General features: G+C 43.3%; 1 protein-coding gene and 1 non-coding gene across 2 annotated transcripts; both read right to left on the minus strand.

The window, feature by feature from the left end:
* Positions 1–1,122: 1,122 nt before the first annotated feature.
* Positions 1,123–2,478, minus strand: LOC132350955 (SWI/SNF-related matrix-associated actin-dependent regulator of chromatin subfamily D member 2-like). The gene is given in 3 exon segments (XM_059900592.1): positions 1,123–1,233; positions 1,235–2,043; positions 2,087–2,478. Coding segments are annotated over 3 exon segments (1,308 nt in total). The 5' UTR covers positions 2,475–2,478.
* Positions 2,479–12,875: 10,397 nt separating this feature from the next.
* LOC132354498 (U6 spliceosomal RNA) lies at positions 12,876–12,982 on the minus strand. Its single transcript, XR_009499324.1, has one exon. It is a non-coding gene; the product is annotated as a U6 spliceosomal RNA (small nuclear RNA).
* Between the last annotated feature and the right edge of the window lie 236 nt (positions 12,983–13,218).

Genomic DNA, 13,218 nt, shown 5'->3' on the forward strand with positions numbered 1-13,218 from the left:
CAGAATAACTCTCATTTGGTTCATATATAAGCACTAGATATGAAAATACTCAATGATTCCAGAAAGAGGCAACTAGAAAACACAAATTGTGGAGCTTCTGATGAACTGAACTCCGTAAGTTGAATAAACACCTTAAGACCAAGACCTGTTATTTTCTTCAAATGTACTGATAAGGAAAGAGCAACTTTGTAATGGCTCTGTTATTTATTTATTTATTTTTTACCACCAATAAACAAAGATTTATTTGGAAATTTCCAAACCTGCCAGAAGTGGCACTTGCCAAGCCCTAGGTCCACCCTCCTTACCAAGCTCCGAAGGGCAACGATAGTCCCCCCCACCTCTCCCCTGCACCTCCCCCGCACCTCCCCCTGCCCACACACACCCATGCCTCAGGCCACAACAGAGAACTAGTGTGCCCTTCCTCTAGGAGGCATTACCCCTGGGCCCAAGAGCTTGGGTGGCAGCCCTCTGGCCTCTCAGGAGATGATGGCGGCCAGAGCCGCTTGCATAGATTGAGAAAAGAAAATAAGGAAGGAGACATCAAGTAAGGCTCCCTGAAAAACCCAAGCTTACTCCTGTACAAAAAAAGTGGCTCCCTCATAGAAAAACCTGCTCCATGAATACTGCAAATACCCAAAGGAAAGGAAAAAAAAAACAGCAGCAAGGCTGGGCTGGTAGGAATGGCAAAGAACTTTGGTTTGGAAAGGCTAGGAGGAGTGTGAGCTGTGGCCCTCTTCCTCGCCCAGCTCCCCAGAGCCAGCGCTGACACTCGCCCCAGGGGGGTCAGTAAACAAGCAAAGCCAGGGGCCTTCGGTTCTGAAAGGTCTCCATTATGAGGTCAAAGCACAACCTCCAGGTCCTACTTGGGCCTGCCTGCAGGGGGCAGAGGAGGCCTCTGCTGTGAATCCAATTAAAGCCAACGTGTAAGTAGTAAGGCTTTGGGGACCAAGCAACAAGGAATCCTATCACTACACTTATGAAACTAAAGCTGGGGAGCAGAGGGTGACGGAGACACCCCTCACCCCCTCATCCTACATGTCTGTGCCCCAGAGGGTGGTCCCCTTCCAGGCTGAGGAGGGGCTGACTCCAGGGCTGGGAAGAAAGGAGGGGATCCCTGAGCAGTTAGGTCAGGCGGATTCCCAGCACCTGTTCCCATTCCTGCCTTTGCTGCTGCACCTTGGCAATGATGTGCCTCCCCACTGGTTCCTGGGCCCAGGGCTTGTGGTAGAAAGAAAGCAGCTTGTCTCTCCTCCTCAGGATTCCCAATCACATCAGTGATAATCTTGAGGTCCCGGCGCTGGGAACGGAGCCATTCCTGGATGAAGTCCTGGGGGTCAGTGCTAAAACTGAGCATGAGATCCCTCCGAGTCTTCAGCTGGTTGATGGACTCAGTGGTCTCATGGATTTTGACATCAAGGGAGGCAATCTCCTGCTGATTGGTGGTAGAGGCCAGAAAATTGCTCCTCTGGGCCTTGAGTGGGTCATCCACCTCCACATCAAGGTCATAACAGGCTGTCTTCTTCTGGTCGTTAGGGTCCACGCTAATTACATGGTTGACAACAATGGGGTCTGGATGCTGCAGCAACCTGGCTCGCTTCATGGCAATCTCAGAGAAACGGAGTCGGCCACAACTGAAGATCTGGCGGAAGTACCGGCTGCAGTTGACGTACTCCCGCTCGTGGCCGTCCTGCAGCTGGCTGTGTTTGATGTAGAGCCACAGGGCCTGCATGATGGCAGCTCTCGTCTGTGTGTGCACCCCCAGCAGCCTCCGCAGTCGGGGGTCCAACTTGCACTGGGGAGGCTGATGATCCAGCATGAGCAGGAGAGTGCACTTGACGTTGAGGTCTCCAGGCCGTTTCACCTGGAAGCCACCTGTCTCCTGGGTGGTGGGCATCCGGTGCCACGCCACCAGGTGGTCGTCAGGCCCGTACAGTTCCTTGTCCAGCTCAATGACGAGGCTCTTAAAGGATGAAGAAAACTGCCTCTTCTGTTTCCTAGGATCATCCAGCAGTTTTCCCTCTACTCGGAGTTCCCAGGAAGCCACTTGGTCCCCTGCGGGTCCCGGGGGTCCCTGCGGTTCCTGCACGATCACCGTCTGCCTTGCTGGGACCGAACATATTAGAAATACAGATCCGCAGCTTTCGTTTTTGCGTCAGAGGCCCTTTGATGGCCTCCTGGATCTCCATCTGCTTTCGAGCAATGGTTTGGTCCAGCTTCCGCTCAAAAGCCAAGAGATCCATGTACGCCTGAGGCTCTGGGACAAGCTCCCGAATTCGCTGAGGTAGAACTTTATCTGCCACCTTCCTCCTCTTTAACCCCCGGCGCTGGGCAGGCATCGGGGGCTGGGCCTGGGGCACAAGCAGGAGTTTTCGGAATGGGTCCATCATGGTGGGTGGCATGCCAGGTCGAAGTGGAGCAGCTGCGCCAAATGGGGAACCGGCAGGGGGTCCCACCTGCAAGCCAGCCATGGGCATCCGGCTCCCTGGTGACCTGCCGGGCCTCTGGTACTGTGCCACAGGGCCCGCGGGGCTCTTGGGGCGGAAGGCGGCAGCCCCCCACTCCTCCAGCAGGCCTGGGCCCGCTGAACGCCGGTCCGGGCAGCGTGCTGCGTCCTGCTGGCGGAGGCGGAGCTCCCAGGGCCGCCTGGCTCTGTTATTTTGGTAATTTTGACTGTCTGAGATGATGGAAATGTTTCATCAGATGCTGTCTGTGATCAGTGCTTTCTGAGACCTCTCTTCTCCTAGAAACTTCTTTTTCCTGATTACCTCTTGGCTATGGCTTTTTGATGACCTAGGTTTGGTTTAAATTTTTATTTATTTATTTATTTTTGGCTGTGTTGGGTCTTCGTTTCTGTGCGAGGGCTTTCTCTAGTTGCGGCAAGTGGGGGCCTCTCTTCAACGCGGTGCGCGGGCCTCTCACTATCGCGGCCTCTCTTGTTGTGGAGCACAGGCTCCAGATGCGCAGGCTCAGTAATCGCCGCTCACAGGCCTAGTTGCTCCGCGGCACGTGGGATCTTCCCAGACCAGGGCTCGAACCCGTGTCCCCTGCATTAGCAGGCAGATTCTCAACCACTGCACCACCAGGGAAGCCCCTAGGTTTGGTTTAGATGATTGCTTCTGGAAAAACTGTGTTAGCATCCTTGCAGTGGTGTGGAGCCTCCTGAGGTGGGAGAGGCAGGACAGGATTCTAGTTCAAGTGGTTGCAGTTAGTAGGAAACTGGGGCTTAGAACCAAATAGAATCAGTATCCCCAGTGTCTGAGGAGGGACACCCAGGACAGAACTGGCTTCAGACTCTGGACAAGGCTGAAACAGCTTATGTCAACTGAAGGCACCTTTTCTAAGTTCCAGCCATCCAGGGACATTGGAGAGCACATGTGGGGTTCCCCAGCCTGTCTTAGGCTCTGGGAACAAAAGCTGGCACTGTATTGCAGTATACTGGAAACTGGCTAGAAGAGGCTTAGGTTTTTATTGTTTTACTTCCAGGAGGAGAGAGGAAGAAATAACTTGCAAATCAGGTGGATGAAAATTGAGACTGAGAAAGATTTGCTTGTTGAAGGTAACCCTGTTTTCTCTCTCTTTTATTAGGTGTTTGTGAAGAGGCAAGTAAGGCTGAATCCCCTTCTGTTCTTCAGGAATTCTTTTAAAAGTATTTTGTTCTTTGTCTTAGATCGAGACTGAAGATGTGACACCATACATTACTGTTATCACCTTCTGCAGCTGAAATACAGACTCCAGAACTGGATGTGGCATGGTGTAATTTTTCTAATTAGCCCTAGAACTCTACGTTAAAGGCTCAGACTGCGTGTCCTTTGGCATGACGTCAGTCCGCCGCTGACTCTGATTGTCAGCAGGAGTCTAATTATTTGGGCCAAAGCATTTTGCCTAGAGTTTATATTTGTATTCAAAGAGAACTTCTGTGTCAGGAAAGAAAGGCTTTTTGTTATTATTGTTCCTCTTCTTTGGAATTAGCACCTATCTAAATTAATCCTCTCTAACGTCTCATACTTCTCCAGTAGGTATACTTCCTAAACTTCTTTAGTAACCAACAAAAAGGGGAGTGATAGTCTTTTAATTAGCTTTCTAGAGATAGAAAATTCACAGCTATTAAATCCAAGCAGTATCTAATGTGAAGTTTCAACCTAATGAACATCTGTTAAGTATGCTACCTTCCCACACTGTGGAACTCGATGGAAGCCCTGGTTTTACGACTGCTGGTTATTGATTAAACAACTAGGCTGTTTTGATGCTGGTTGTTTCTGTTGTTGCACTCATCATCTTAGGTTTGGAAGAATTATTGCAGATATTAACATTACTAGAGTTATTAAAGGTCACTAGTCTATCCCCTCACCCACCCTATGCTGGTAACATCTTTACAACATCTCCCCCAAGTGGTTGTCTTGATCATGATAGAACCTACCTAATGACAGTGGGGAGAAAGCAGACTCCAGAATCCAGCAGTTATAATTTAGAGCTATTCCTTAATATAGTTTGTCTAAAACGATAGTGAACTCCAGCTTAGGAGAGGACCTAAATGTATAAATAGATAAATTGATATAAAATGTGGTGAATGCTTTGATAGAGGCACAGATAAGTTGTTTAGAAACAGCTAACTGCGTGGGAGAACGTGGGAAAGAAGTTGTCTTGAAGGATAAGTACATGTGCTTATGCGCTCGTGTGGTATGTGTGTGTGTGTGTGTGTGTGTGTGTGTGTGTGTGTGTGTGTGGTGGGGAAGAGTATTTCCAGAGAGAGGATATAGGTGCAAAGATATGGAATTTAGGAAAGGCTGTGTTAAGACATGGTGAGAAGTTCAGAATGGCTGGATGGAAACTGCAATGGTGAAAGAGATGTCTTGAGGCAGGCTATTTGGAATTTTGTTGCCCACCCAAAAAGTTTAGATTTTATCCTATAGGAAAAGAAGAGATTTCAAAGGGGTTAAAGCATCGGAGTGGCTTGATCAGATTTCAATTTTATGAAGATAATCCCAGTGGCAGTTTTGAGGACTCATTTGTTGGAGGAGAGACTGTTTCAAGGATACAGATTGGATACAAAGTGCTCTGCCCTGCTGGCAGCCCATGTGTCCTATAATATTTCTGGTTCAGAAAGTAAAGTCACTGTCTATAGAGCCAGTCAGGCTTAACTGGTTGTGGTGCATTCTTGTAAAATGTTACACCTAATGTTGTGTGAATACCGGCAAAGTGAAATAGGAAATCATGGCACAATCATGGATTGTGCGGGGAAATAAAATTTGACTTGAAATACTATCTTAAAGAATTTTAAGATGGGAAATATCTAGGTCATTGAGCAAGGTTTTTTCCCATGAAATGCTCAACTTTAGTTTGGCTGGACATAGTCTGAGGCACATACTCAGTAATTTGATGATTTCAGCAGTATGTTATTCTGTGACATCCTTATGGATCAGAAAGTCACTATACAGGTCAAAATGAAATCACGTAAGTATTGTATTTTGAAAAGGAAATGTCAAAATAACATTATGAGAGGCTTTAGAAATTTGTATGTACTTAACATTCAGCTGGAATGTGGGGATTACTACTCTCAAACCAGTATAGGTGGTGCATTTTTGATCGCCTTTCAGGAAATGCACTGGTGCTCAGAAGGTGAGGAGTTTTGAACTTTTTAGCTCTCAGCCACATTTACTTCTGCCCTACGAGGTTTACATCATCTGCCCTTTTTGGTTTGCTGGCTAACCAATTCTCATTCTCCACATGCCGTAAACAAATATTCCTAAGATAGGTAATGTCACAAACAGAAATTTATCTGTTTCAGAAAAAGATGAGGGGCTTCCCTGGTGGCGCAGTGGTTGAGAATCTCCCTGCCAATGCAGGGAACACGGGTTCGAGCCCTGGTCTGGGAAGATCCCACATGCCGCGGAGCGACTAGACCCGTGAGCCACAACTACTGAGCCTGCGCGTCTGGAGCCTGTGCTCCGCAACAAGAGAGGCCGCGACAGTGAGAGGCCCGCGCACCGCGATGAAGAGTGGCCCCCGCTCGCCGCAACTAGAGAAAGCCCTCGCGCAGAAACGAAGACTCAACACAGCCAAAAATAAATAAATAAATTTATTTAAAAAAAAAAAAGAAAAAGATGAGGGGGGAAATATGGCTGAATTAAAGCCACGAAACAAATCCTCAAATATCCTCGCTAATGTAATGTGAGAAATAGGCTTCCAATCGTTTATTTTTATTCATGTTACTTATTTAGTAGCATCACCACGCGGAGGAAAGTAGATTTGTTACCAACTGACAAAAGAGTTCAGTCTGGACACTGGTTGTCTTCCCTGTGGGGCTGGCTGGCTCCCGTGCTTTGGCATCTCTCAGAGTTTTCCTGATAAATAAATATGTGTTGGTCAGAATTGATCTCTGGCATTATTGTCAACGGCACCCATGAGTTGGCCCACAACTGCACATTTTCCTGCCACTGGTCGGTGGCTGCACCCTATCACTTCATATTCACAGCCTGCTCCAGCAGGCTAATAAATCAGCTGTTTCTTACGCACGCCATGCTGTGTCGTGTGACTGACGGATAGCTGCAGCATTTTAAGTCTCGTTCTAGAGTCTCCATTATGCTGCCAGCCTCTCTGTCCTGTTATGGACTATCAGAAGCAAAAGTAGGTTTTAGGGTCAGAGCACTCTGAACCCTGTAAAGTACTGCTAGATTAGCAGGCATGGGTAGAGGAGGAGAAGCTGTTTGGAAAAAGATGTGCTTAAGGGCATCAAACATAAGCACAAAAATTACCTTTTTCATGGCCCTGCATATATGGACATAGATAGAGTAGCTTCTGTGGAAGCTGTGATTCAGTACGAGCTGGAAAACTTCTTTCTAAGAGGTCTGGAGACTTGTTAGAAGAAAGACAAGGACAGGTGACTGACACTCATTAAGTACTTTGTGTCCAGTGCTGTGCTATGTTCTACTGCACATAGTAGGTCATTGATTCTCAAATAACTCTGAGAAACAGGGATTTCTATCCCCTCCCCCTTTTTTGGGCCACGGTTTGTGGCACGTAGGATCTTAGTTCTCTGACTAGGGATTGAACCTCGCCCCCTGCAGTGGAAGTGCTGAGTCTAAACCACTGGACAACTGCCAGGGAAGTCCCTCTCTTCCCTTTTTTTTTGTTAACGTGTAAGAAACAAAGTCTGAGAAATTGTGGAACTTTTTTGCTTTCTCACAACGAGTACAGTTCTGTGGCCCTTCCTGTGCCCTTTCCATGACCCTCTCCATGCTCCCAACTGAATGGCTCCCCAAGGAAAAGCTCTATCTCTAATCAGCTCTGGAGATTCTGGGAGGACTTGACAGGGCTCCAGCACTTTGCTTCTTGAGGTTTCAGTGGCTCAATGGCTAGAGACTGTTCGTCCTAACAACACAAAAGCAGACTTCAGTGTAGTTTGTTTCTATTGATAAATTACATACACTGTTTATATTAGCAAATAATGTGGCAATTTAAAAATCATGTTTTTCAAATCATTATTATGTCTTAGGGTTCTGTAGAACACAGTCTGATAACTACAAGCTTAATATATTCCAATAAATGAATTAACTGCTTTGACATGTATGTCTTCCTATCTCTGCTTACCTTGAAGTCTTGACCTTCTTACATTTACTTATGGTCATTCATTAGCTCCAGGGAAGGTTTTTAGAGCATGGCTCTGCAACAAGAGTGAAGTTCTTGGCTTATGAGTTGTAAGAATCTGGAATTTGAGCATCAGAGGCCTTAGTCCTGAGATCAGTGGGCAGAATTTATGGCCTAAGTGATAGATTTGGAAGAATATGTTGTGGGTCAAAGGCACTTTTTCTAATATCCAGATAGATAAAGATTCTGTGTGATGATGAGTGAGAGGAGATAAATCAGAAGAGACACACAGAGCACTGCTGATGGGTCTCCTGAGAAGGATCCAACACTCTTTCCAGACTCTTGGGATGTAATCATTTTAAAATATAGTTTTAAACAAAAATTGTGTATATTTAAGGTATACAATATCATGATTTGATACATATATATGGGTATAGTGAAATGATTATTATAGTTAAGCTAATCAGCATGCTGTCTCCTCACATAGTTATTTGTGTGTGTGTGATGAGAACACCTGAAATCTACTCTCTTATCCTATTTTCAATATTCAATACAGTATTATTAACTATGGTCATCATGCTGTATATTGTTCTTTAGACTTGTTCACACTACATAACGGCCAACAACTTTGTACCCTTGACCAATACCTCCCTTATTTCCCCTCCCCTCCTCCCCGCTTGGCCCAGCCCTGGTAACTTATGTTCTAGTCTCTGTTTCAATGAATTCAACTCTTTTTTTTAAAGACTCCACATATAATTAAGATCATACAGGGCTTCCCTGGTGGCGCAGTGGTTGAGAGTCTGCCTGCCAATGCAGAGCACACGGGTTCGAGCCCTGGTCTGGGAGGATCCCACATGCTGCGGAGCAACTAGGCCCGTGAGCCACAACTACTGAGCCTGCGCGTCTGGAGCCTGTGCTCCGCAACAAGAGAGGCCGCGATAGTGAGAGGTCCGCGCACCGCGATGAAGAGTGGCCCCCGCTTGCCGCAACGAGAGAAAGCCCTCACACAGAAACAAAGACCCAACACAGCCATAAATAAATAAGTAAATAATTAAAAAAAAAAAAAAAAAGATCATACAATATCTTCTTTATGTGTCTGGCTTATTTCAGCATTATGTCCTCCAGTTTCACCCATGTTGATGCAAATGGAAAGATTTCCTTCCTTTTCATAGCTGAATAATATGCCTGTGTGTGTGTAAAATCTCAAGCTCTGAACTTGGATTAAAGTGATCTTGTATTGCTAGTTTCCCCAGGTGCTTAGCAAAAGGATTATAAAATCCTGTGTGGAAGATAATAAATTGATACTACTAATAATTTTCAAATAACATATTTAACATACAATAAGAACATCTAGATCCAAAGGACAAGACTCCTCTAGGTGAGAAACCGCAGTTAATAGGAGATCCATAAAGACTGTAGATACTGGAATTATCAGACAAAAACTATGAAACTATGGTTACTATGGTTCTGAGAAAATAAACATCAAATATAAAACCGTGGCAGGTAACTGAAAATTATGAAGAATGACACAGCACATTAAACTATATATTTTATTTTATTTTTATTTATTTATTTATTTATTTATTTATTTTTTTAAAAGAGCTCCTGACTTATTTATTTATTTATTTATATTTTTTTTGCTGTGTTGGGTCTTCATTTCTATGCGAGGGCTTTCTCTAGTTGTGGCAAGTGGGGGCCACTCTTCATCGTGGTGCGGGGGCCTCTCACTATTGCGACCTCTCTTTTTGCGGGGCACAGTCTCCAGACGCGCAGGTTCAGTAGTTGTGGCTCACGGGCCTAGTTGCTCCGCGGCATGTGGGATCTTCCCAGACCAGGGCTCGAACCCGTGTCCTCTGCATTGGCAGGCAGATTCTCAACCACTGCGCCACCAGGGAAGCCCAAACTATATATTTTAGAACTAACTTCAACAATTGAAATAAAGAGTGCAATGAATGAGTTTAATAGCAGATTAGACAAAACTGATAAGAAAATTGGTGAACTGGATGATATGATGGAAGAAATTAATCACAATTAAGTAGAGAGAAGCTAATTTATAGAAAATATTGAAGGAAGGGTAACAGAAATAGAGGATACAGTGAGAAGGGCTGCCATAATTGGAGTCCAAGAAGGAGAAGAAAGAGAGAATGTGACAGATGGAATATCTGAAGACAGTGACTGAGAATTTTCTGTAACTTATAAAATACACAGATGCAAATATCCTAAGGATGACAAATAAAAAGAAATCCACACTTAGACATATCAGAGTGAAACATATGCAAATATATGTATGAAATAGGCCAAGTTTACTAATACATGTACATATACACACCTGAAAATCTCTGTATGTCTCTTAATCTTTAAAGTATCTGGAAATAGCAATGTAAAGTTGGCATCATCTAACAGTGTGCAAAGTCCTGGTGCTACTAATGGAGCCGGCTCCTTCACAGCCATTGCTCCCCTCCTTGAACGTGCACAAAAAGCCTGCAATCAAAAGGAGTGAAATTCATTTAGAAGAACAGGCATTGGCTCTAATTGGAAAGATAAGCTTCACAGTCTTGTGTAAATGCACTTTCTTCAGCAGCACATGTTGAATCCTTATTTTCCCACTCAGTCTTTTTAGCTATTTTTGCAGAAGCTGAGAATCCTTTAGCAGATTTGTGTCTTTGTATGTGTTCAGTGATATCACTACGACCTTCATAGTGGTTGGTAAATGTTGACAAGTTTTGCAAGTTACATGGTCATCATTAACTTTCTCAGAGATAAAGATGTAGCACTTATTTTTTTCATTAAACACACTGTTCCATTCTTTTGAACTCATTACTGCTAACAGGGTTTATTGTAAATTGAAAAATGATGAAGATAATAAAACAAACAGCCATACATTTATAATGTACATTGAAATAAAGACAACAACCACTGTAGCAAGTGTGTTCAGACTACTCTTCTTATGCTACGCAGCAGGATTCTTCATCATCTATTTTCCAGGAATACTTCTTGTAGACCTAGCCTATAATTTCCCATTTCCCACTGACTCTGCTGATTGGATGCCTGTGGCTTCATGCATATCATCAGTATACGGTATGGCCTAATTAGCTGGTGGACCAGATTGTTGTCAAGGGCAACAGCATTCCTGTTTGAGTGCAATTGTTTTATCAGTAAGCTTCTGCATGCTTTCCTTGAAAGGAAAATGTTAGTTCTGCTGTGTATGAGAGAGACTTGGAAAAAGAGAAAAGACTTAAGACACTTAGGATTAAAATATCAAGCACCTAGAAATAAATTTACAAAGAAAACTATAAAACTTTATTAAAATCAACTAAAAAGACTGACGTAGAGAAATAGATATTGGTTATAGACTAGAAGATTCAAATTTGCCAAAATGTCTTTTCCCTAAACTTATTTATGGATTTAATTCAAATCCAATAAAAATTGCAGTAGGGTTTGTGTGTGTGTGTGTGTGTGGAATGTGAAAAGTTGATTCTAAAATTTATATGGAACTACAAAGATTAAAGAATAGCCAAGTTAATATAAGTCTACATTAATTTATACCCTGTGGTATTAGCACAAGGACCAACAGACAGGGGAACAAAGAGAACAGAGTGTCTAGGAATGGAACCAGATATATATGGCAAAGTAACACTGCAGAGCAGTAGGGGAAAGGCTAGTATTTTCAAGAAATGGTGCTGGGACTATTGGACAACATTTATTGTAGAAAAAAAAAAATTGGGTCTCCTGTCACACTTAACACAAAAATCAATTCCAGGTGGGTTACAGACTTACATATCAAAAAAAAAAAATCAAACTTGTACTGGATAATAAAGAGAATATCTTCATGACCTTAGGTAGGAAATGATTTCTTTTTTTTTTAATTAATTTTTATTGGAGTATAGTTGCTTTACAATGTTGTGTGAGTTTCTACTGTACAGCACAGTGAATCAGCTATACGTATACATGTATCCCCTCTTTTTTGGATTTCCTTCCCATTTAGGTCACCACAGAGCACTGAGTAGAGTTCCCTGTGCTATACAGTAGGTTCTCATTAGTTATCTTATACATAGTATCAATACTGTATATACATCAATCCCAGTCTCCCAATTCATCCTATTCCCCCCTCCTCCCTTGGTGTCCATACATTTGTTCTCTACGTCTGTGTCTCTATATCTGCTTTGCAAATAAGATCATCTATACCATTTTTCTAGATTCTGCATATATGCATTAATATATGATATATGTTTTTCTCTTTCTGACTTACTTCACTCTGTATGACAGTCTCTAGATCCATCCACATCTCTACAAATGACCCAATTTCATTCCTTTTTATGGCTGAGTAATACTCCATTGTATATATGTACCACAGCTTCTTTATCCATTCCTCTGCTGATGGACATTTAGGTTATTTCCATGTCCTGGCTATTGTAAATAGTGCTGCAATGAACATTGGGGTGCATGTGTCTTTTTGAATTATGGTTTTCTCAGGGTATATGCCCAGTAGTGGGATTGCTGGGTCATATGGTAGTTCTATTTTTAGTTTTTTTAGGAATCTCCAAACTGTTCTCCATAGTGGCTGTATCAATTTACATTCCCACCAACAGTGCAAGAGGGTTCCCTTTTCTCCACACCTTCTCCAGCATTTATTGTTTGTAGATTTTTTACGATGGCCATTCTGACCAGTGTAAAGTGATACCTCATTGTAGTTTTGATTTGCATTTCTCTAATAATTAGTGATGTTAAGCATTTTTTTCATGTGTTTATTGGCCATCTGTATATCTTCTTTGGAGAAATGTCTATTTAGGTCTTTTGCCCATTTTTTGATTGGGTTGTTTGTGTTTTTGATATTGAGCTGCATGAGCTGTTTATATATTTTGGAGATTAATCCTTTGTCAGTTGCTTTATTTGCAAATATTTTCTCCCATTCTGAGGGTTGTCTTTTCATCACATTTATGGTTTCCTTTGCTGTGCAAAAGCTTTTAAGTTTCATTAGGTCCCATTTGTTAATTTTTGTTTTTATTTTCATTACTCTAGGAAGTGGGTCAAAAAAGATCCTGCTGCGATTTATGTCAAAGAGTGTTCTGCCTATGTTTTCCTCTAAGAATTTTATAGTGTCTGACCTTACATTCAGGTCTTTAATCCATTTTGAGTTTATTTCTGTGTATGGTGTTGGGGAGTGTTCTAATTTCATTCTTTTACATGCAGCTGTCCAGTTTTCCCAGCACCACTTATTGAAGAGACTGTCTTTTCTTCATTGTATATTCTCGCCTCCTTTGTCATAGATTAGGTGACCATATGTGCGTGGGAAATATACAGAATGCTTCATGAATTTGCGTGTCATCCTTGTGTAGGGGCCATGCTAATCTTCTCTGTGTCATTCCAATTTTAGTACATGTGCTGCCAAAGGGAGCATGGAAATGATTTCTTAAACATGACGCAGGGCTTCCCTGGTGGTGCAGTGGTTAAGAATCCGCCTGCCAATGCAGGGGACACAGGTTTGAGCCCTGGTCTGGGAAGATCCCACATACCACAGAGCAACTAAGCCTGTGTGCCACAATTACTGAGCCTGTACTCTAGAGCCCGTGAACCACAACTACTGAAGCCCGCATGCCTAGAGCCCGAGCTCCGCAACAAGAGAAGCCACCGCAG

The sequence above is a fragment of the Balaenoptera ricei genome, chromosome 1 (assembly GCF_028023285.1).
Source record: "Balaenoptera ricei isolate mBalRic1 chromosome 1, mBalRic1.hap2, whole genome shotgun sequence".
NCBI lineage: Eukaryota > Metazoa > Chordata > Mammalia > Artiodactyla > Balaenopteridae > Balaenoptera > Balaenoptera ricei.